The sequence below is a fragment of the Sebastes fasciatus genome, chromosome 2 (genome assembly GCF_043250625.1).
Source record: "Sebastes fasciatus isolate fSebFas1 chromosome 2, fSebFas1.pri, whole genome shotgun sequence".
Lineage (NCBI taxonomy): Eukaryota > Metazoa > Chordata > Actinopteri > Perciformes > Sebastidae > Sebastes > Sebastes fasciatus.
Window position 1 is genome coordinate 26067723 of NC_133796.1, and position 25887 is coordinate 26093609.

Sequence of the window (25887 nt, forward strand, 5' to 3'; positions counted from 1 at the left end):
CTTTTAGTGCACATGAACTGACGGTGCCAGGTTGCCCCAAATGATTACATTACAGTTCGTTTAGCGGCTTGCGGCTGCAGCGTTCTCCCTCAATACTGGACCAATCTAAAAAAGTGTTGTCCCCATTAGTCACTTAGACACAAAAAACATGGGAAAATAGGGTCCAGGTTGAAAAATACCAAAATGACCCTTTAACATATGGCCGTAATAAATCCATAAAACATGTTTGATTTTAAAGGTTATGATTGACGGAGGCCCTCCAAAGTCCCGGTTTGATTGATGTTCTGAACACATGAGCAGTAAAATACGTATTTATTGTGTACTAACTTACAAAATGGTACACTGTATATTATGTAATATGCATACTTTTGTGATTCAGTGGTTGGGTTAAAAATTCTTCCAAATCTGGTGTCGAAAAAAAAGCACAAATAGTGATTTAGAAAGGACTGCAGTGATGTACGTTAAAAGCTGTATTCCAAGTACACGCTGTATAATCATTTTGTGTTTAATTGGGGTACAATCACACATGGAAATGACTAGGGCTGCAACTAACGACTATTTTCATTTTCGATTAATCTGTTGATTATTTTCTCGATTATTCAATTAGTTGTTTGGTCTATAAAAAGTCAGAAAATGGTGAAAAAGTCCAAGGTGACGTCCTCAAATGTCTTGTTTTGTCCACAATTCAAAGAAATTCAGTTTACTGTCATAGAGGAGTAAAGAAACAGGAAAATATTCACATTTAAGAAGCTGGAATCAGAGAATTTTGACTTTCTTTTCTTAAAAAATTACTCAAACCGATTAATCGATTAACAAAATAGTTGGTGATTAATTTAATAGTTGACAACTAATTGATTAATCGTTGCAGCTCTGAAAATGACAAAATAAAGTACACTTAAAATCACAAATATACATACTAAAAGGTCTTGATTTTTAAGTGCTGTGTTAATGGACAACATTTAGAAAACCACAAAATAACGAGTGAAAATAAAGTAATAAATTCTTGGGAAAATATTTTTTATTTAAAATTGGAAGTGAAATTTGAAATGAACAGTTGAATTGTGTGTCAATCAGTAAAATACACCCACCATACCCATCATAGTATGTAATATGGGATGGGGCCATGTGAAAGGTTTTGAAAACAGAGAGTAGCAGGTAGGAAGGAAAAGGTAGAAACGATTCACTTGGTAACACTTGTGGTGGATGATAATAACTCACAGCAGCCAGTTTTCTGTTACGCTAATATGATTCCCCCTCCACGGTCATCAGAACTCTTTTATTTTGAAATTTTCAAGCTCACTACAAGTTCATGAAACAAGAATATTACAGCCATGTGTGACGACGTTTTTATAAATTGCTGGAGACGAGTCATGAGATATTCTATCAGCTATGTCAATTAACTTTCTTAGAGAAAAAAAAAACAAGGTGTTATAATGTGTGTTGACAACACTGTGTGTGATGTTCAGTCCTCTCACCATCACCATTAACCTCCTCGCGAGGCTACCACTTTTCAGAAGTCAAAGGAATTAACTGAGGCATGATTGAAAACTGTATTTTCAGTGTCTTGTTGAATCTTTGCACTTTGCTGGGTCTCATAACAGTCTGTGAACCTGAAGTCTGAGCAGGCGGAGATATACAGTACATTATATGTTTGCAAGGTCACATATGGGAGCAAAAGATGATCAGAGGCATGTAATAAGCACCCTGTTGTGTCTTTTACAAAGAGTTTGGGTTTATACCATGTTGTGTGTTTAGGGTCAGTCGTTCCAGGCTCTTATTGTGAAAATATTTACGCCAGAAACAAGGACATACCATAAATATAAAATATTGATATCTATGGTCATTACACTAACAACAGAGTCAGTGTAATTTCTGATGTCCTGAGACTCACAGAATGCAACGCTGTTTGGTGTTTTGGTTTTATAAAGTTTTAAGTTTACACCCAAACTGATGCGCAGTAATATAAGTATTACTGTAAGCAGTAAACTGTAATGTATAAGTACATGGTGCAAGTATAATGTGTTGTTAGGACTGAAGCACAATTGCACACAACTCTTTTTTTGTGTATTATAGTTGGGAAATCTGACTTTTTCCAGTACTGATGAGCCACCACTGCACATGTGCAGGACTTTGTCAAAAAAGTATTACAAGCAAAAATGTTAAAGCACATATTTACGCCCCCAGTATCTCAAATAGTAAATTTCAAGCACAACAACATAACAATGTCTGTACTTTAAAACTATAAGATTGGATTGAGTCTCAATACAGAAGAAACAGCAGCACACAGTAGCAAGATTGACAAAACATTATGAATTATGTGCTTTAGAGAACGAATGAGGTCAACACAGTGTAACAATGAAATTGTTGTAAAATCCCTCTCAAGTGGCAACTTCCTGTGTTTCATGAGGAACTTAAACATGTACTCTGTGCAACGAGAGATGCCCTGTGAAAATGCCGCCGTTTAGAGCGGCACTTGTTTCAGTAGCACAGCTATTATTTTCTACAAGTCATTTATACTGGTTCAACCCACTGCAGACGTTACGTGGGGACTAAAAAGACATTACAGTCTTGCATGATCTCATTACAGTTAGTTTCTTTCAATATATTAAAACTTGTGTCCATTTTTAATTAATTTATTTTACTGAAATAAAACATGTAATTACTAAAGTGTTGTGACTTTCCATGTTCTTGTTCTGCAGTTTTGCTCTCCAACGTTGTGAATTTTCCCCCACTAATGTTCCTTCTTTTTTTAAAAGCACATTTTAAATGTGACTCTCCAAATCTTGCTGATGAGGCAGCATTGTGTTTTGTACTATCTGTGGGCATGAGGTAGTTTATGGAACTGAAAACAGATTTCCAGTCCAACTAAGAGATGAACGTCCAGCAGTGTGGACAGCAGCCTCCTCCAGATAAGCGTGGAGTCGAGTCTTGGCCTTTTGTCACTGAGGACGTGGTGCCATCTAGAGGGAGGACTGCATGTTTTGTGTCTTTGCCTCTTTAAGGCTGAGCTGATACGATCTCTGCTACAGGCCCATAATGTCAAAGTAAATGAGAAATATACCAGTGTTTTTTGAAACCGTTGCGTTTTACAGAATTTTAAATAAATGACAAATGATGATACATACTGTTAAAACAAGCTGTAATTTAGCATGTACAATATGTTATATCTTTAAAACAAAGATACAAGTTTGTTTTTTAACAGAAACCAACACAGGTTTTATCCAGAAAAATACAGAAAAATACATTTAAAAACATTATGCTACAACTACTACTCAAACTGCTGCTGGGACAAACTACAAGAGCTCAGACATACAAATTCAAACTACCATATCATGATACATAAACACATAGCTGTAAGTCATAATGACGTTATTGCATACAGTACAACACTAAATTGTCCTTGGAAGAATATTTGATGATGGTTATATGAAAGTTATGATATACAGTACATAACAAAGTGCTGCAACTAACTATTATTTTCATTATTGATAAATATGCCAATTATTGTCTTATTATTTATTACACATTTAGTCTGTAAAAATGTCAGAAAATAGTGAAAAATCCTTGTTATAATGTCTCACAGCCCAAAATGATGTATTAAGATTGCTTGTTTTATTCAACAATTAGACCAAAACCCAAATATATTCAATTTATTATCATAGATGCCCCCCAAAGAAGAGCAAATCCTCACGTTAAAGAAGCTGGAGCCAGCGAATGTCTGGAATTTTTCTTGAAAAGTGACAATTAATTGATTATTAAAATCGCTACCAATTTATTTTCTGCTAAATAATGACTAATTGATGCGTACATACAGTCATGAGGCTTCGCTGCCAAGTTGTTACAGTAGTTTGGATAAGGATAACAGTCATGTCTACAACTTTTAATTAGATTAAGTTGGATTTCTTTTTTAACTTGAGGTAAAAACAAACTATATGTTAAATCATTGACATTGTACAGTTTGGTCTAGATACCCATTTGTGCCCAAAGACTATATTTAGTATGATGTCACAACATTTGTTCTGATTGGTCAAAAATCTTGAACCTTGGTATGGACATACTTTTGGCAAGTATCTAACAGTACAACTTCGATTTTTTTCAAAGTCAGGATTTTTGAAAAATGAGGAAAAACACAAACTAACATTGTGTTTATTAAATGTGTGTTTCCATATAAAGTATTTTTTTTATACTGCATTTGTGTGCATATATGTGATATTCAACTTGTTATGAGTTCATAGATACCAAATACTTGATTGTGATACTTGTAGTGTCTGAGATACAGCCATTTTCTTATTATAGTATATCTAGTATTTGGGCACATGGGATTACTGTTTTTTCCCTAAAATATAATGGAGTCTATTGAAAAAACAGGGAGGTTGCTTGAAGGGAAAGAGCAAACTGGGGAAACTCTCATGAGATGGTTAAGGTTAGGCATTGATCTCGAACAGTTAAGGTTAGGATAGGTTGTCGGGCAGCGAGTCTCGCGAGAGTTTTTGTAGGTTTTTGCAGATCTCAGATCAGATTTTGCAATTTGCAAGCTCCCTTCTAGGCACAACCCAAAAACAGTAGTCCCATGTGCTCAAATACTAGATATAGTATGTTTAGAAAAACGGTTTGACCGATTTTTAAAAATTTCCTCACAGTTGTGCTTTAGTGAAACCCAGAGAACACTTCCACCAAAGGAAATAAAACATTTCAGTTGAAGGCACAAATGGGTGAAATGTTCAGAGGCATTTTGAGAGTCTACTTCTTGCCGCAGTAATGGGCACCGACCACCATGTAGCTGTCAGGTGAGATGTTCAAACTGGGCGGCTTTGCTTTGTTCCTGCACACCCTGAACTCAGATCTGCCGGCCAGCCCTCCTCCTCCTCTGCAGGGGTCGTGTTTCTGCAGGTAACTGATGAAGGTCTCCCAGCCTCCACCTACACGCACCATCACATGACGCTCATTCAGCATCTGCAAAGGTGACACAAGACCGCTCAGTCAAGGAGGGAAAACAGTGTGCATATATTTCCATCCAGGATGTGTTTATGAGGGAAATTCTCAATTATATGAAAATCAGCCCCCCCCCGCCCCCCCCTCCTCTCACACACACACACACACACACACACACACACACACACACCAATGTAATATTCACAAGCTTGTGTAGCTCTGTCTATGAAAGGCAAATGATCTCTCGCCTCAAATAGCTTTGTCAAAATCTCATTAAACCAAATGAAACAACACCTCGTGGCACCAGCTGAGCACACACGCGGGACTAATCCACATACGAACATGCACACAAACACACACGTGCAGTGACGCACAATGAAACACCCACACGGATCTGCAACGCAAACCACCTAATGGAGTATTTTGAATACAAAATGACGACTGTATACAGCCAGTCTATCTGTAGAGAGGTTAGTTATGTGAATCAACACATCCTTCAAAGACAGCCATCCTTACAGCTGAAAACCGACCGCTGCCATGGCAACTACAGCCACAATATAAAGCCTGGAAAAGAAAAAAAAATGAAAGGAGGAATTGAGATGAGTTCAGCTCAGACCCTCAACTCCCAGTAGACATTAACATTCCCAGGAGGCCTTGCAAAGCCATCCGTTGTCCTGTCAGCACCGGCCCACCCCACCCCCTCTGGCCTTATCGCCAATAAACCCTTCATTATGGAGCCATTAAGAATGTGATAATACAAGCAGATCTACTCTTCTTATGTGGGGAGGTGTGAGTCACGTGTATGGGATGATAAAAAAAAAAAATCAATGGTACAAGCACGGACACACGACACAGGCAGCGATAGAGGAAACCCCAGACGTGGTCTGTCTCAGCTGTCATCCTGCAGATTAAAATGTTGAGGTTGACAGGGGTCAAGTCTGACATCCTGAATAAACCACTTTCCTGTCAGACGAAGTAGAGCGAATGTATTTCTGACTGGTCTTCATCATCAAAAATTCACTCATCCTGCAAATTTTACTCTGACCTTTTTATATAATGAAGAGATTTTAAAGCTTTTATCTGATGATTTTCTTTTTTATTACTCATATCATTGTTTTTAATAATCCTCTGTGTCATTTGATTGTAAACTTTAATAATAATAAACTTCATTTGTATAGCACCTTTCATCCAATAAATGCAGCTCCAAGTGCTTAACAATAAAGACATTACATGCAATGAGTGATGAATATGGACATAAAACCATATTCAAAACAATTGTTGATTATCTGGCTTTACATGCTGGTTGTGTGGTTGTTTTTCTGTTTCCTGTTCTCACGTCTCTGTTACCTGATTAAATATTAACCGTCTGTTGATATACGATTTGCATATTTCTACAGCTAAATTCAACTATCAGAACTGTTGTAAAGCAGGGACATAATCTAATGATCATTTAGTGAAAACCAGAGCCAGCCTCTTTCTGCACTGTAATATTCAACACAAGCCCTCTTTGTCAGGCAGACTCCTTTATTTCTGTCTCTACAACTCCCCCCTCCCCCCACCAGGTCTCCGTACAAAGTGTGCTACGTCTGCAGCCCATAAACTAGCGTCTGGATTCCCCTGTGTCCTCCCTGGCAGCTCCATTGATTCCCTCTCTCTCCTTTTCTGCTGAAAGATGCATGAGTGTACTCAGAGAGGAGGAGGAGGATGAGTCATTTAAACAGCCGCCAGTAGGAGGCAGGCTTCAGCCACATCCACTGCTTTTGAGAACAGTCAGTCCTTTTTAAAATGTACAGTAAAGAGACAAACTGTATGAGCTGATGCAGGCACATGTGTGTGTTTCTTTTCCTCCTGCTGTACTCAGGTCTGCCTTGATCCCAATGAGACTATCTGATTAAATAAAGTGTACTTTATATATACTGCATGTGTGGGCTGCTGAAAGTTATAGTGATTCATTATTAAAGACTTTTGACCTTTTCTTTCCTGTTAAAGCTAGAGTTAAGGAGTAATTTTAAAAGATATTTTTCGTTACATTTGTTGAAATTCTCATTGCATCCCAACAATCAATAAATCAAATGTTCAGACAAAAAAAATCTGTCGTAGGACTGTAATAACCCCGTCCAATCACAAGCTACCTACCTGTCTACCTCTGTGCACTCATTACGCGTCACCAGAGTCGTCCACAAGCTGCTCCATTAACTACAATGCGGTAATCCGCGGCAACAGTAAATGCTCATGGAAAATGCACCGGGAATGAAGTGATGTAGTTTAAAGAGCGAAAACACACACACCGGGTGGGCGGGAGGGGAGGTGGATGAGTCCAACAAACACAAAGCTTTCATCCAGGAGACCGCTGTTTGTATCCCGTACATTGAGTTTCACTTTCACGTTACAATCAGCTGTTCATTTGTGTCTTGTGTTCACAACGTTCAGTTTCATTTTCACTTTACAAACGTAGTACTTTTAAGCCCAATCATGTAGTTCTTTCCTAAACCTAACTACAGTGGTTTTTGCTGCCTAAACCTAAAGTGACACCAAGGATGGGTCAAACTTGTATCAAACGTTTACTTTGCGCTTATTATGTGACGTTTTTACGCTTCTTGTGTAACGTTACATAAGAAAGTCCGCAGAGTTTTTTTTTAATGTATTTACGGCAGTTACGTTGTTACAGTGATCTGATCTCTACATGATCTTTTTGTTGCCTAAACAAACCTATCATTTCACAATGTTAACCACGTGGCATTGTGCGTTTTTGCAAACGTGACACGAGGCTGATCTCAAACGTATACATTCAGCGTATCCCTTGGTTTGGAGAAACGCCCAATGGCAATATTTTTTCTGCCGACTGGGTTGTTTATCTAATGACAAAATACCTGCAAAACTAATAACATTCCCATCAGCATCAGCTGTAATTTGTGTTTTGTAGCATCATTTAGCACGTTTACACCAAACTAAGACGGTGAACATGGTAAACATTATGCTTTCTTAGCATCAACATGTTAGCTTTATCACTGTGACTATGTTCGCATGCTGCCGTTAGCATTTAGCTCAAAGCATCAATATGCCTAATTGCGGTCTCACTCCACTGAAAGGTCAAAGGTCAGGGTTACTACAGAACAAAGACCCTGGAGCTTCTATGGAGCCAATGACACTTGAGAAAGGAGGATGATGAAGGGTTTAATCTGCCAAAATGCTAAACTGAAGGCGAGAAAAACAATTTCATCCTCTTCATTTTGGTCCTGATTTCGCTTCCAGTCTTTAAAACATTTCATTTTACTTTTTAGGTTTATCTCTTATGTAGACAGCATGATAAACAAATAATTGATGCTGCATGATATTGTGAGGCGTTTTTGAATGTCTTTTCCTTCCATTGACACAGTCAGACAGTGTCGCTGCTACAAAGCCGAAGGAGAGCCTAATTGGGCGCAGAGAAGAAAGAAAAGCCTTCCTCTTTTTTAACACCAAAGAATGGCGGAGCACTCCAGGGCCGGCGTGATTGAATAGACTCCAGGGGGAATAGAGATGGTGGGAGGGGGGTAGAAAGTTTACACGTGAGGAGGGGCGGTCATGCTCAGCCGCTCATTAACAAGCTGTCTGATTAAACCCCTCTCTAATGACTTTGTCTCGGTAATCAATAGTATCTGCTCTTTAAAAAGGTCTGTACACATTGAATGGCACGCTCTCCTAGGAGCTGCACACGGGTTATCGTGGTATATGGTAATTGAGGTTTATGGCGTGTTTTCCTGCACACGCGTAGGCAGCTCAAGGTAATGGATGGAGTCAGGGTCGATGGGCTGTGGCGCTCTATTCACACAGTGGAGGTGTGCTTGAGAAAAAAGGGAAGGGGGCAGTGCAAGTAGCATCTACGAACTAGTAATTATAGCGTAAAACTGAAGAACGGACACAGAGCTATGCTGAAACATTGCATGGAGAAGGTCAGCACAAAAGGTCAAGAGTCGAGACAGAGCCGAAAAACAAATCCTTGAGATACTGAAATATGAAATGAATAAAGTTTTTCTTGCATTCTGCTGAACCTGACCATAAACTAATAACACATGTCGGTTATCACGTCTTTACTGCCTTTCTTTGATGTGCTGTTCAAACAGGTGCTCCCGTGTTATTGACAGGTCGGCTGTGGAGAAACAGATGTTCTGTGACTTGAAGGGAGGCATTATTTTCTAAATGGACACTAAAAATGTCTATGTTGTCTGTCAGCCAGTCAGAAATGTAGCTGTAACTCTGTTGTAAGCAAACTGACGCTGACGGCATTGATTACCAGTTTAGGGAGTGTTGGGTCAATACAGTTAACAAACCATTAAATGGGTTTCAACCAGTGACCAATTAGCCACCGAAGCCGTGATACACCTCAGTTTGTGTTTAATGTACATTGTGACATCATATCCTGTTAAATTACAGCATGTTCTTTTTAATAGATTTATGGATAATGCCTTACTTAATACACAAAATATACACTGAAGCTGTTATATTTTCTGTTTGTGTGGATGGATGGTTGTAAACCGTGAAGTGAAACCTTCCTCTTATATTCAAAAGTGGATTCGGATTCCCGAGTGGGCTGCCATTTGCACTGCGCACCACGGTCATATCTTCGCCAAATCATCCTGAAAGAGACGTGTTTGTTTTTCCCTCAGGTTTGAACTCTTTGCTGAAGGTCTATGTACTGAATAAAATCATTGTCAGCCCAGTCTTATCCTCGCCATTGGTTGCCAAGCAACCCTGCCTCCCCGAAGGCCATTCCTCGAGCCTTTGTACAGACGCACACGGGTGGTGGTGCACGACTCGAGGAGGCTGAAAAGCGCCGACGTCTCCGTCCCAAATGATTGCTAATCAGCCGCTCTGACACACCGTACTTGTTGGTGACTCAGCTATTGATTAATAACCTGAGGTGCCTTCGCACCTCACATCTCATATCCGTGACACATCTTCATTGGGCGAGCCATTGGATTTATATTTAACACGTCATCAGATTTCACATTAATTTGACATAACTGTAGCTTTAATTTATTCATTTTACTACCTTAATACCTTATAAAACAACATATAAGCAGTGCCATCATCAATCTAACGGAGGAGGTGGGCGTGAAAATATGTTTATTGTCATGTCCAGCTCCCCTCTAAGGTTTTCCTTGTTTCCAGTTATTATTTCCTGTTTTATTTTGGTCACCTTTATCAGATTCTTCACTTCCTGCCGTTGTGTGTTTAATATTTGCTTTGATTAGCCTACATTTGAATGAACAGTACACTTCCTCTTTCTGGCAAGTAAAGACTGTGCTTTTTTGGATCTCACTCCTCTCTCTGTGCATTTGAGTCCAGTTCCTTGTGGTTTTACCTGACGTTACAGTTTATATATTACTAATTTGTTTTTTTTAACTGTTTTGTTTTGATGTGAAACATAATTCAGTTGCAATATTTTCTCAAGGGAGTGCTCGATGTTTGTACTGCACATAAGTCGTAGGTAGGAAGTCAGGGTGGATGGTGAACGTCCTCTGTGTGGTTGGATTTAGGAAGGATTTTGGTTACGGTTAGGGAGAGATTGCAGTTTTGGATAAATAAGAATGAAGTAAACAAATTCTGTCTCGTGTTTCAAGTTTAGAACTTTTTAAATATTTACCCCAAAACCACCATATTTCCCTAACGCTAAGTTCCTAATCACAATAAATGTTAATGCTTTAGTTGCTACGAATGAAACAAATCAATGAAATACTTTGTCCGTATCAATATTTTGTGACTCTGCAGATACGTTCAATAACGTTATGTTGATAAAAATACAAAAACACGGAGACGTAGTGTGAACATACTGACCCGTATGTACAGAACTTTCTCCCCAACACGGTAGCAGCCTTTAGGTTGCTTCTCAACCAGGAACCTGGTCGGACAGCTGCAGGGTGGATTCTCGATAATGTTTCTCACCTGGAACCGGTTAGACAGAGAGAGGAAAAATCATGCAGCATACATCTTTAACAAGCTCAACTAAGATTACTTTTACTAGGATTAAAATACGTACAATATCATCCAAAATGTTGTTGATGCCTGTGCTCCTCCGGCTCGTGGATCTGCCGGAGGAACGAGGAGCTGCAGGTGGGGAGGTGATGGGAGTGTGGTTGTTTATTGTGGTGGTGGAGGAGACTTTGGGAGTGGATACCAGGGTTTGACCCGGCGAGGGTGCTGAAGCAGATGTGTTAGTGGTGCAGGATGAAGAGAACAAAGGTGTTTGTGTTGAGGCGGTGGTTGTACAGGGGTTAGAGGCTGAGAGGGGGGACTGCGGAGGGGGTAAACATGGAGGTAGTGGGTTTGTTGTGGCTGATGGAAGATCAGAGGCGAGGGAGGCAGCGAGGGGTTCAGACAGACAGGTTGTGCTTGGAGTGAGGGGCGCAGGTGGAGGAGGGGGAGGAGGAGGAGGAGGAGGAGGAGGAGGAGGAGGAGGAGAGGGGGGTGCTGGGGGTAGGGATGGTTGTGATGGTGAATACAATGATGTCGGGGGAAGAAAAGAGAAGGGCAGAGGGGATGATGGAGATAAGCAACCCGCCTCCTCCCTCTCTATCTCTCTCTCCAACTTCACCAGACCTGGAGGCTCCACTCCAAACCTAACAGAGAGGTTTAACAAATATATATCAGCAATCATGAGGATACATCGACTCTAAATCACACAGTATAGGATTCCCAACCAGGGTCACCAGGGGGCACATGGAAAGGCTGAAAGTGGAGTAGCTCAACTAATTTGAAAATAACAGACATTACTATTTCATTTTGATTATAATATCACATATTGAGTTATTTGTAACTGAACACCACGAGTTACAAGAGTGAGTGAAAACTTAGAGACAGTTAAAAATATGGATATAGTTCAAAAAGGTATTTAAAGCTAGGGTTGGGAATCTTTAGAAACTAGGAAGAGTACACTAGATTTTGAAAATGATCCAACCGAAAAACCGAGCTCAGTGTTACCAACTCTTTTCCAATGAAAGTAGCAGCACTAGCTCCAAAAGTCCCTAAATCTAGAGAGAAAGTCAGCAACACTGACAGTCCGTCCCTTCAGGCATCCCTCCTAAGCCACTCCCCCAAAATTATCATTACGAATGTGAACGGAGAACATGGCTATTGTTAGTACTCACAGCCGTCAAGCTAGCAGCTTGTGGAAGACTCCTGTTGCGTGCAATGAGTGCACGGATAGAGTGCACGCTGGCACGTAGGCCATTCAATCATTACACTGGGAACAAATTAAATGATTGGAGGGGTTTATTACAGTCCTGCGACAGCCACAGATACCGGATTTTTTTACGTCAGAGCATTTGATTTATTGATTGCTGTCGGGATGTAAAGAGAATTTCAACAAATATAACAAAACTGTTTTTGAAGAAGATTACTAACCATACCTTCACAGTAATGAATAAACGATTGATATAGGTGTAATGGATAAAATGTTTACATTGTTAGCTAAAAGGAGTGGATTAATGGTAATGTAGGTCAAAGTAATGGGTGACCAGTTGAATAGAAAAGCTAAGGGTAGGATAAACGGTTGAAACGTCCAGCAATGTTTAAGCATGTTCCATCTTTTGCCATTTAAAAAAAACAAAACATTTTAGACATTATGTCCTCGTCAGCAGATGACGGACACTTTCTTTGAAATCATGATTGTTGTGTGGTGGAAATTTCAACCCCGAGAGGTTGACGTCAGTGTGATTAGTGCTGCGTTCCAAATCGCATACTTTTAGTTACTTAGTACATGTACTGCAGCTGCCCTGACAAAGTACGTACTGTTGCATGCAGTAATTGGGACATACTACCTCGTTATAACATTGGAACACACAGTCAGTTGTGATTTGCTTTTCAGGGGCAGTCCCACAGTTACCTGGCTGCGATCCGTCCCAGCTCCATCAGGCACAGGCACACCTCCCGAGGCTGCTTGTGGAGGACTTCACACAGCAACACACAGGTAGTACAAACAAAGAGGGTGGAGGGGTAGATATAAATAAAAATAAAAAGTCAGTCATCTGAAAGTAAAGATGTTTCCGGAGATAAACTTTTGTCTGTGTCAAAAGATAACAGTCTGAACAGAGAGGGGCACATTTCAGCGGGTACTCTACTGTCTCTATTGTGCATTCCTGTGGATGTGCAGCTGAGGGCAGGCATGAGGGCATGAAAGCTTCATAAACAAGTCAGCCTCTCCCGCCTCCAATCCACTATCTTAAGAGAGGGGCTCTGCATGTGCACTCAGTTTGGACCAGAAAAAAAGTCCCAGTTAGTTCATTTGTTAAGATGATTTGGTTGAGCATGCATAAAAGTATGTACAACTACAATCCCACTGAGCAATAGACGTCTTTTCAGCTGTAGCCTGGTTTTAGACCATATTTCAAAGACATCATTACTGTATATATTCTAAAAATGCATAAAACCTGTAAATATTTAACCTAAGCACTGCACACCCCTGCATTTACAGTTTATTTTTTTGTCATATACACACAAAAAAATAAACTGTAAATGCAGGGGTGTGCAGTGCTTAGGTTAAACTATTTACACGGTTTTAACTTGAATTAACTTAAACATATACAGAAAATGATGTCTATAATATACATCTATTAAACATATTTCTACGTCAAATTGCTCAGTGGGATATGTGGCACACAATCTCTAAAGTCCACAACGTTCATGACAGAAACAAACAAAAAAAACAAATAAGAATGTAATGAGCAGATAGCATGTCACTATCACTATAGTGGTATTGTATTTTCATTCACCTGTATTTGACATCCACCATCATCATGGCTGCAGCAAGAAAAGGAGACGAAAGAGAGAAAAGAAAGAGAGAGTAATCATCTGAGTCCTCGTGTCACTGAGGCAGAAAACTGAAGCCTGACACACTAAGTTTAGTCTCTCTACTTATTGTTGGTGGGGATTAACCTGCACATTATCATTCTCACGCATCTGTCGCCCTGCGTAGACATGCTCAAGTAAGCAGTGCATAGAGAAGAGAAGTTTAATGATACAGAACCATGTTAGCATGTTAACTGCATGTTGCGTTCACAGCATTGAGCATAGAAACGTATAATCAGTCACAATTATTTTTAAATCTTAAGTTTCTGTATTCCTTTTTGCTTCTGATTGGTTTATTTTAGTGAGTTTGTGAGCTGGGTGAGTTTAGTTATTTGAGAGTAAAGTAAAGCCATAGTAAATCAACAATACATTAATCAGAAAGTAAAGCAACTGCACAGAATTAATATAATTTAAAACTAATTGCTGGTCCAAATGAAATGAATGCATCATTTTATTTTGTGCCAAATAGTACAAATGATGCTCAGTGTAATATCGTTTGACAAATAAGAAACATTATGCTGAGTCTATCACATTTATCCAGGGTCAGAGGTGGGAAAAAGATTTGTCACTAAACACAACAGCACTGAAGAGATGGAGGATGAATGGAAAGATTGAAAAAGAAATATAAAGGACACGATGTTCTCAAACAACTAATAGATCACAGTAGATACAGTAGATAGATACAAACACATAGGTGCCTAGAAACAGCTTCAATGAGATGAAACTCAAAGTCTAAAGCTTTTAGTTAAATTAATAACATACTACAAGTGTTGCATGACATGGTTCACTTGAGGCCTTTACTGGAAAAAGAAAGGGCTCCTTAACTCCGTAATGTCAGGCTCAGCCTCCGGTCTTAACTCACCCAAATCCTCTGACTCAAAGAGGTAAGCCCCATCAACGCCGGTCTTTCGACACCAGTACAGGAAGTTGGCTGTGTTGTCTCGGGCGAAGAATGATCCAGAAGTCGCATCAGCTCGCCAGTGAATCACTCTTCTTATTAAAGACTGGGATTGTTTTCAACACACACAAACCCACGCACACACACACACACACACACACACACACACACACACACACACACACACACACACACACAGGAAGTGAGTATGCAGTGGAAACACGTTTTCTGGAAATACTCTAAAAATGGATTCATATTGTTTTTGTGTGAAAGGAGGACAAATCAGGAACATGATCTTATAAAAGCATAACTGGTGAGGCTAAACATGAACAGACATGCACCACCAGATACTGACATATAGTGACATCCTCAGACTTAAATATTTTCTGTAACAAAGTTCCAAGCAAGTTTTCAAGCATCTGATTCTTGACGACTGGGCTGAAACAGGTCTTTTTAACCCTCTGGGGTCTAAGCCATTTTTTTGGTCTCCTTTTGTTGAAATGACTGTAGAATCTCAAAACTGTAATGCACAGGAAAAACCGGGCTATCAGAATATGTAAGCTGTTGTGATGTCACATGAATGTATAAATAATTAAAATTACCATAAAGACAAGAGAAAAAATAAAAGGGAAATTGAATCTCACAGAAATGTATTCAAACCACTCAGAGAACAATAAGGAACGAGGTTTTAGGCTTTTCAAAAATGTTCTCCCAAGACTTGGGAATCAGGGGGAAAAAAATATCATTCTAACCAACACACATCAAAAGATATTTCTTTTTTTTTACAGTGTCCTGGAGTTTTTCTGTCCATTTTCTACAAAAAGTTAGCTAACAGAAGACTTTCATTGTTGGATTTAGTACTTTTATGAAGTCTCTGAAAAAACTCTGCTGTTCCGAGCTGGATTACAAACTGTCTATAAGGAATACAATCGATCCCTCATTGGAAAGCTACGGTGGTGAGGAAGCAGCTGCAAGTTAAAGTTAGTCTCTACACCACAGTGTTCCGGAGATATACTAAAAAGAGTAACTAAAGTACTTTTACTTTTAGTAAACAGCGTCGACCCTAGGGGGTTAAAATGACATCTCCATCTTGACTTGGACAGGTTCATAAAGTCACAGTAACAAAGTGCACAACAGAATAAACCATTTCTGAAATGAAGGAGCACAGATTATTTTCAAATGTTGGTAAAAATGAGTTTGTATTGGTGGAATAAAATGACCTGTTTCCTCGTTTTGTAAAAAATACCATCTCAGAGCTGGGTTATAGGTTAGTAGTTAAGACTACATGTCTTCATATTTGGCAGCCTAGCACACACTCACAGGTTGGTCGTTAGAGGGCTTCAACAACTTGGGTTGCCCAAAAAGTACTGTGCTGTCTCTACTATCATTGGCCATATATGCCGGAGAGACGCTGCTACCTATATCCCTGAGAACTGAAAAGGCATCCTATGTTTGCTATTGTGAAGATCTGTGTCACTGGTCCATGATTTTGTGAATGTATTCGTTGTATTGTTCTTCTCTATGCGGATATAAATACATTGTTTAAGTGTGTGTGTGTGTGTATGTTGTTGCAGCACCTTGCCATTGTTGGTGTGCATCATCTTGTCCTGGATCAGCTGTGCCAGCTGACAGAGGACGACGCCGTTATCCAACCTTTCCATCAGACTGTCTGCTGTGAGCTCCACACCTGATAAAAGACACACAAACACTGAATTATGTACATACAGTAATTCATAGTCACTACTCAAGGCTCATCATTCTGCTTTTTGCCAGTTTTCACAGAAAAATACCCCGATGTGTCCAAAGGAGTAGTTTAAACAACATTTCACCCAGACTTTATATCCCAATGCGTGCTAACAAATATATGAATACAAAGTATTTATAAAGCACCTATAATACACAAAACGCAGCTCAAAGTGCTTTACAAGATTAAAAAAAAAAAATTTAAACAACACATAAAATATTGAAATACATTTATCAGCTCAAATGTATCAGAAGGTTGCAAGAGACAGAACTGTCAGTAAGCAGGGTCTTCTAAAGGTGAGGAAAGATCAGAATAATAATATAATAACACAAATAATAACATTGATAAGAGATAAACATGCAAAGGGGGTTGTCTCCCCTGATTTATGGATTTACAAAATACCAAATCTTGCCACAGGAATGTTTTGTCTTAGGAAAGCTGTGAGGTGGCAAACAATATCGAAATCAGGTTTATGAACCTTTATACAGTAACTCTTTGGCCCACAAGCTATTTTGATTTTTTTTGTAGTAGCATCAGTCAGAAATTCATCCTGTTGGCACTTTCCAGACTCCTTCCAACAGGTTGCGGCATGTGCAGAGCCTTTATGTTTTCCCTCACAATGCAGTAAAGAGGGAAGAAACATCCCTGCAGTCACAGACTCAGTTCCTCTCATGGAGAGGTATTTCAAGGATTTGGGGATAATAAGTAGGTTAATGTGTCTCCGTGTTTAATGCGACTGCAGTTCCAAACCGTCAAGAGTTCTTCATCGGTAGTATCTGTAACTGACGTCCAGACAGTAACATGCATGAGGATCAATGGAGGAAAACTGTCTCACCCATGGTGGTGTTGAGCCAGAAGGCCAGGTCTTCTTTCATGGGCAGCAGGCTGGCGTCGTGGCGATACGGCAGCCACTGGTTGTAATCCTGAGGACTGGCGAGGCCGGGCCCAGAGTGTCTGTACTTCTGGCCAAGAAGACAGTTCATCCCCAACCCGGTCAGGTGCCTCGGGCTCAGAGGACCATCAAGGCTGGTGTTCATCTCCTCCACTTCACTGTCCATGCTTCAGCTCCGATTGGTCTCTGACGGACCCTGGTGGAACAAATAATAGATGTTTTTATGCTCTTGTTATGTTTTTATTCTGACATTTTGCATAAACTGAGTACGGTGTTATTTACAGTTTAATTTACTGATGTTTTTTAGAGGTTTTCAATTTAGCTACAAATCAAGAATTGAGCTTGACTGAGCTGTACTTTGCCACCCATACTGTTCATTCATCATTTAACTGAGTTTCTTAACTGTGTATAAGTCTCTCTGGTGTACTTACAGTACCAAGGCTGGTTAAACTACTGCCATGACTGGGACAGTGTTTGTCTTTCACTACACCTCACTGTATCACATTAGAAATAACAAGGGAAACAAGTGTTATTGGTGTGTAAACCATGGGGTGCTCTTCATCAATAGTAGCAGCTAATACAAGTAGGAGCAAGTGCAATTCAATCCTAATTGCATTGGGATTTTTGTGACATTATGTAAATATTCTGATACTGTAAACATGTCATGAGTTAATGAGCAGGAGTGGGAATCACCAGAGGCCCCACACTACGATATTATCACAAAATTAAAGTCACGATATGATCTTATTGCGATTTTAAACATTTTGCGATATGCTGAGTATTGGGATATATTGCAATTTATCACCTTTTTTTCAACTGCATATTGCAGTGCACAAAATAAGACAGTTTTCTCTCTGTTCATCTCAGAGTTTTTATTCACATATCTTGAGGTCAGAGGTCAAGGGAAGGGACCCTTTTGAAAATGGCCATGCCAGTTTTTCTGTGCCAAAATTTAGAACGTTATTTAGCATTCTTGCCGACAAGCTAACATGACATGGATTCCTTATGTTTTCTAGTTTCAAATGATACCAGCATCTTCACTCTAGCTTTAAGGCTGAGCCTGCTACAACCTCTGAAAGACAGAATAGCAGTCGTCTTATTAATAGGTTAGTTTATATAATAAAACATCCTTCACATACATATACATAAATATATGAAAAAGTCATTAGTTGCTGTAATCATTTTCCTGTCTGTAAAGACATTCCTTCCTCAAAAGTAAGAGATGGAGGACAATATGCACAGTCCTCTTTTCATGCAGAAACATAAGGATTCAGTCCAAATCAAGTGGGTATTTTCCAAAGTCATTTAGTGCAAAATTCCCTCTTTCTCTTTCAGACATGTTTGACAGAAGATAACAAAACTAAAGGTGAGTTTTGACTTGAAAAGATGTGCTGCTATCCTTTAAGAAAGCAATAAATCATTAAAACATAATGGTTTTAGAGAGTAATAATCATGGGTTATTTGCAGTGGAAAAACACAAAGCAGTCTCGCACATGTACAAAAGCAACAATGCATGTTGAAACAAATTGTGTACACTGGCAACCACACAGTACACACAGTCATTAATCAAAGGGATTAAACTGACTGACTGACTGACTGCAGGTTGTTTAATAAGATGTACAGCTACAGCCCTGAGCCAGTCTCCCGGTGCCGCTATATGGCTCATTTGTCCTGTTCACAGAGCAGCTTCCATCATAAAGCTCAGCCCCATGCAGAGACATGCCAGTAATACTCGCTGCTAATCAGCTGGAATTAAGACAACAACACATGCAGTGGGTCACTGGGTCTGCTGAATATACAGTAGAGACAGAGGCTGGCTTTGTGCTACATGACTGACTTTAAGGTTTCATTGTAAAGTAACAAGACTAAGACTAACAAGGCAAGCGGCTGCGATGGTGGGCCCGTGTTGTTTAAGGTACTGGTGAGACATGAGATACGATCTGGGAAGTCAAGTTTGAGCAACAGATCTGTGAATATTAAGGCTTCACAGATGCCAAAAACACAGAGGATGCACAGAGATGTATAATACGATGAGACTCTCTGGAAAGTTATCATTACAGCAACTATTGTTAGTTGCTGTAATGATAACTTTATCTTTCATTGTGATAATTACTTAGCAGTGGGCAACCTGAGGCTGATGGGAATGTAATCAGTTTTTGCAGATATTTGGTCATAAATCAAAGATTGGACAATTGGACAAGGATGTTTGTATTAAAATTTCATGACAAACCATCCAATAGTTGTTGAGACATTTCACTCAAAACCACAAATATCAACCTCATTGTGGCGAGGAAAGGTCGGGGATCACCAAAGTCATAAGGATTCATTGTACAGGGACCGTGAATGTCAATCTATCCAAAAGTTGTTGAGATATTTTGGTCTGGACCAAAGACTGTATATAGAGATGGACAACATGACTGCTCCACAAAAGTGAAGCCAAAACATCTGGATCGCCCCCTGGTGGCTGGCTGCAGTATAGGTCATAAAGCCCGCCCCCTCTATGTTAGCGGATGGGACATGGACCAAACTAAAAAGTACATGTCAAATACATTTTTCCCAAAGATGGTTTCTGTCATTTTAGGTAGTTCATATCATACTGATGTATGTTCAAGTGTTAATTTTTCTGATAAGTTTGGTTTTAATTAGTTATTTGATGCTGTAAAAAGGGGGTGAGACATATTGATTAACAGCTGAGTCTCTCGCGAACAAGCTACGGCCGTGCTCGGCTCACGATTGGTTCAGGTGGATGACCTCGATACCGCATCTCCAAACGATGACCTCGATAGACTCAAGATGGCAGCTCCTGTATCCAGGACATTTTGGCTTCACTTGTATACAGTTAGGCGTCGTCCATCTATATATACAGTCTATGGTCTCGACCAAAGTGGTGGACTGCCTGAGGGACAGAGCGACATTGCCATCGCTAGAGCCGCAAGCATGTCTAATAAAGATCTTATCTCTAACAAAAACATTATCTTTTGTAGAATAGTCACACCTGGAGGGCAGATGTTTGGGAGCCAGACAGGCAGCATCACATCTGGCTTTTTGAGCTCATTTAGTTGTATACCACCTGTGCTTTTGCATTAAAGTAGCTAATTGTTGCAGATCTTCATTACAAGTTCAATTTGTCGTGAAGTTGCCTTATATCAGCAAATAGCGGATGACAGATCCCGCTCACATGCTCACAGAGGAAGTAGGGCAAAGACGTACATGCAGTAATGTATGTCAGTGAAACCTGGGCTCAGCCTGTGTGAGATAAATGTGAGGATGTTGTAGACACACGGCTCTGACTGGACGCTGTGAAAAGGGTCTTTTGTAAACACATCATGCAGACATGGGACGGAGACGAGGTATAATGCGGAGGGGGCCGCCTGCCAAGTTTGAGGCTTGTTTACAGGTTGACCAGCAGGGCATGAGAGCGTCTGTCTCTAACAAAACATCCAGGTGCAATATTCACACCTCTGCTACAGGAGGGCTCTGTGGGGAAGGGGAGGCAAAGGTCAGCTATGGCCGAGCTCTCAGACACTAGCAGCCTTTATACTCCTGCAGAGCTGAGGGTCCGTTTCTCTAAACACACCACACACACTCACACGCTCACACACACACAGGCCCATGCATGTATCAGTGTTTCTATCCCACCTCATTTACTTTGCAGACATTGGCTTCACAGCCTTTAATTGTGTTTTCGTAGTAAAAGGGAACGTCTTCACAGTCAAACCGGCTGTTAAGGGGAAAACCGCTAAAATTACACACCAGCCTACCTGAAAAAAATGTGTGACGGATCCGAGCCGAAGACAGCCTGAACCTGAACATGTACTGTACGTATGTAAGATGACACAATGATTGATGATTTCATGTGGCCTTCAGCAGCGCAGCTCTAACATTCCAGAGAGTGAAACCAAAGGTCATGTCTTGTAAACAACTAACTTCACAACTAGTTCACAAAATTCTGTTTCCTTACATGACGGGCACGGCTCTCATGTTTCCTCTGGTAAATCTGTCACTGAGAGAATCATCTCTTCAACAAACATATTTCAGTAAAAATCACCTGCAGGCTTGTGCATTCTGCTTTTGTTTTCAAAGCCTGTTCAGTGTCCACTCTCTGTGGCAACCGTTTGAAAAAACTATCCGGAGATGTCCAACAGCACTGCTGGTAGCGGTGTCTTTCTCCATCAGCTTTGAGTCAGTGATCTGCTGTCTCAGGTGTCAGTTTAGAACTATAACAGCTTAAAAAGACGTAATGTAAAACTAATAAACGATAGGATGAATAAAAGGTATTGAATGGATGGAACAGTGTAGGTTTCAGCTATAGTGGCGCTCTCACCCCCGTGGTTTTCCTTCAGCTGCTTCTAGACTAAATAAACCTCACATCAACACAGGATGGAAAGGTCTGTCGCCTGCTGCACCCTGAACAGTGGAGTCTTATTGTACTAAACCTCCAGTAAAACACAATAAAATACAATTTTGGCACCAACAACTATTTTTGCTTGATTGTTTTTGCGTGAGGTAAATGAAATAAACAACGATCAGCTCTGAACAGTCTGCTCATTGAGGGAGTTCTGGCTCAACTTTTCTTATTTACCGAGGCCAACCATAGGGTCAGACATCATGAACATGTTGAGGATTCATTTCTGTGTTGAGACACCGAGCGCTTAAGGGCTTAAGTGATCACAATTCACATTCACACACTTTTTCATTCTGACTACATTGTAATCAATTTTTTTTTTTAAACAGCTTATTCTAGAAAATATTAACTGTACATAAACAAAAAATAAATAAAAATAAATTATTTTGTGAGTGCTTTAAATTGTATAGGTGTGACATTAAATTTAACACAAATTAATGACTGCTAAATCCAAATGGATCCCAAAAAATAAATAAAAAAATCCCCAAAATACATGTTTTTTTGAATAATTTTAAATCAATTATATTGATATCTGAAACTGCTGTGTTATCTCTGTCATAAACAAAAATATATATATATTTTTACATTATAATAATAATAATGACTGACCTACTTCCAAACACTATCAACATAACATTTGTGGAAATAATCAGTAGCCAATAATGGTTGAGATACAGTATCATAATTACATTGTGTGTTTACATCATCAACATGTGAAACAATTATAGCATTACAATGAAAAATACACAGTAACTTTATCATGCAAAAACATATACTTACTAAACAGTAACAGCAGGATTCTTCAGTAGATTTCCTTCTTCATAAAAGTTCCCTCTCAGTATCTCAGTTTTCCTCTCTCACACGTGCACACATCACTTCCAGCCAGATGTTGATCTCCCTGCAGCTACACGACTCTGTAACAAGGTGGAGGCTGCAGTCACTGTTAAAACTCACTCTGCTGTACACGCCTGCTACTTTCTGGTGTCAACTTACAAGGTAGAAGACTTCTGAAGACAAGTTAGATTGGAAAGAAAAAAACATCACCTCGGTTTGTTTGGGTTTCTTTGTAAGTTTGTAAGTTTATAAAATAAACTTTGTAAGTTGTATCCAATATATTGTAAGAAAGCTATGAGTTAGTTTCTGATAAAACCATAACAATTTGGAGCAAGTTAAAGTTTACTGGTTTGGTTGCTTTCTTTTTTTTTGCTGTCGACAGCTAATAGGAAGTGAACTTGGTTTCCATAGCAATGTCATTGCAATGGCATGGTCTTACAAGCAGTAGGGCACTTCTTTTATTTATTTTTTTTGTATTGAAAATAATTCATTTACAAACATTAAGGCATCGTAATCTAAACTGAATAGCTCTTCTATAGATCGAAAGATAAAAAATAATATGATAACAAAAATAAAAGAAGGTAGAAAATAATTAAATAATTAAAGGGAAAAATAAATAAATAAATAAATAATAACAATAAGACTGCACTCTTCCATAGTAGCTCTCGGGGTCATCATCATATATGTTCAGTTCTTCATAAGCTCTGAGGAGACACTTTACATGTTTTCCTTTCATTAGTCTTAAATCACTGAGATGATTGTCCACAAGGTAAAATTGTATTTGTAACTGTTCAACGTATCCTCATATAACGGTTTGTATGATGATATACAAAAAGTTATTTTGTTATTTTACATGCGTTTTCCAACAGATATCCAGCAACACAAGCGATCGGTGAAATTTGACTATTAGTTAGATCTAAGCCATAAACTGGCCCTTGGAAAAAAAGAGACAAAACACACCTGCCACATACAAGACCCAACTTGTGCCCCCTAGAGGCTGTGCAGCTTATTACAGAGAGACAACAAAAAGGGAGTGAACCGAGTGTTGGACCCACCAGAAGTGGCATAATGCTCCATAAAGTTATTGTCATAATCTGAACCTGCTCCATGTTTTTCCTTGTTTCATTCATGTTTTGTGTTTCCTGTTTTATTTTGTTATAAAACTCTCCTCTTCGTTTCACTTCCTGCCTTTGTGTGCTTTCCCGCCAGTTTTGATTGTCTGCCCCGCCCTGATTAGTTTCACCTGTCCCTCGTTAGCCCTGCACTCACCAGACCTCCTGCTCACCTGTTCTCATTTCCTCATTAGTCAGTCACTACATATACCAGCCCAGTTCCTTTCTTCTTTGACTTCGTTTAAATGCACAAAATATTCAGTTTTTTGCCGTTATTCCAAAAAAACTTCCTACTAAGCTGTTTACATGGTTAATGAAAATGGACGTTCCACTAATGTTCCTGTTTACGTGCAGTTGTGCATACTCCGATTAATGTAACCGGTGGTGGACTTACAGCTGTCCTCTTTCATTCCTTCAACCACCTTCTTGAAAAGGTCAGTGTTGTGATATTGTGCATAATCTTTCATAATGTTTAAAAGTAGGTGTGTTTCTCCTTCGGACCAGAAATGTGGGCTTTTCTTTTGGGCATGCATCTCTGCAAACTGTCAGTTAGTTGGTTTGTGTACAACACAAAGAGCTGGACGTAAACAAGCAGGAGACTGTGTGTCGCAAACTGTCGTAAAAACCCCAATTGGGACGCATATTCCGAATGTGCTGTATACATGTCTAAAGGATGCTCATAAAACCTGAATAACATCGGCATATCCCACATGTCGTAATATGAAAATGCTCCATCTTGAATAAGGCAGAATATCTAAACACAATATGCTGTTTACATGACCTGTATCAAATTCAGAATACTGTCATATTTGGAATGATGGTGCAATATTAGTGACATATAAACATTTTGCATATTTGATGAGTCGGGAGTGAGAACAGGTTGGTGTAGCGACATGCATTGTTGTCTGCTACAGTGTCATTGTTGACACTACCAGCAGATGGCGCCAAAGTAAGACATTTTCAAATCCTGCACATAGTGACTTTAAATTTGAGGCTCGCAGACTTTAATATTTATAGTTACTTGCCATTTTTACACAAGCGGGTTACATAATCTCTGCATCACTAGCCTCAGCTGTATATTCTTAGTAATAACCGTAATACATTGAACCATTATAGTGCACAGCTGGTTTGCATATGCAGAGGAAATGATATGCTGCTTTATACATACATACAACAGCTTCAGAAATACAAACAACCCCCACAGCATTAGATCATTTAAGACATTAATCTTAGATTATCTTGAATTATTTCTTGCTCATTAACATTTTGATTACTGCTACCAGGATGGTGTGGGGTTTAATTACACTTCCTCAAGATGATATGGTGTTTTACTTTTTTAATAGTAGCAGAAAGCAGCATTGTGTGTGCGTATGTGCGTGCATGTGCGTGTGTGTGTGTGGTCCCAGGTGTGGCTGCTGGTTCATTTGCAGCCCTGTCCCTGGGGACGAGTCCCTCATGTCACTACGTCTATCAGACACTCCCCTCTCCCTCCATCAGTACACCTCGCTGCTGCCCTCCTGCTCATTTGCACTGGTTAGCATTCATCTGACCTATGCTGTTGTGAATATTAATGAGTGTGTGTGTTGGTGCATTAGTCTTGCTTCATGCCACATACATACAGTATAAGATTAGACGTCATCAAACATTTTTTTAAATGTTCAAACTCCACCCCCTGAAATACAACACACAATGAGCCATGACTGTTTCTTTAGAGAAGCTTCTTCTGAAACAGAGCGTGCTAAACTGAGTGTGAATCATCACATCCTGTCTCTGTTACGGAGGCGATGTGCCTTTGAGCAGGTATGGTATAGCGGACATGCTGACGATGTTTTAAAGACCTGTTAAACACACTTAATAATGACTCAGAAGCACCCACAGAGTTAATAAATAGTCCCTCAGCATCTGGAACGCAGCCTGGATCGTAAAAGGAAGCAGACAAGGCTTTTATTTGTAGTTATACAATATATATTTTATTTTATTATATATATATTTTTCTTATTGTCAACAAATCCCACAAAAAGACCAAAACAATGAATGAATTGATTCGACTAAAAGTATTTTTTTTGTTGTTGTGTGTAGCCAAAGCCTGATAGAGATTATTCCTCTGCGCTATGTGACCTCCATTGTTGCCCAAAATCTATTAAAAATATTAGTGTTGCACTAAAGTGACATGTTCCTTTATTAAGAACATGGGCACTGTAGTTTAATTTGAGCCTACTCGTACTAGTAAACATGGCTGAAAAT

At 39.5% G+C, this 25887-nt stretch overlaps 2 protein-coding genes across 2 annotated transcripts in view; one reads left to right on the forward strand and one right to left on the reverse strand.

The window, feature by feature from the left end:
- Positions 1 to 25887, forward strand: part of tmem276b (transmembrane protein 276b) — a 179404-nt gene that overhangs the window by 12150 nt on the left and 141367 nt on the right. The gene's annotated exons all lie outside the window — the stretch shown is intronic.
- On the reverse strand, positions 3929 to 17481 carry gas2b (growth arrest-specific 2b). Its single transcript, XM_074625909.1, has 7 exons — positions 17236 to 17481; positions 16234 to 16343; positions 14621 to 14762; positions 12797 to 12860; positions 10952 to 11531; positions 10750 to 10857; positions 3929 to 4953 (listed from the first exon to the last, which is right to left on the reverse strand). Exons 1-7 carry the CDS (start codon positions 17456 to 17458, stop codon positions 4741 to 4743), a joined length of 1440 nt encoding a protein of 479 aa, XP_074482010.1. The 5' UTR covers positions 17459 to 17481; the 3' UTR covers positions 3929 to 4740.

Excerpts from the sequence above, each read along its gene's own strand:
- gas2b (XM_074625909.1), bottom strand. The coding sequence starts at position 17,458 with ATGGACAGTGAAGTGGAGGAGATGAACACCAGCCTTGATGGTCCTCTG. Across the intron at positions 11,532-12,796 it reads CTGGGACGGATCGCAGCCAG|GTTTGGAGTGGAGCCTCCAG; the intron begins GTAACTGTGGGA and ends CCTCTCTGTTAG. Across the intron at positions 4,954-10,749 it reads AGAAAGTTCTGTACATACGG|ATGCTGAATGAGCGTCATGT; the intron begins GTCAGTATGTTC and ends TCACCTTTGCAG.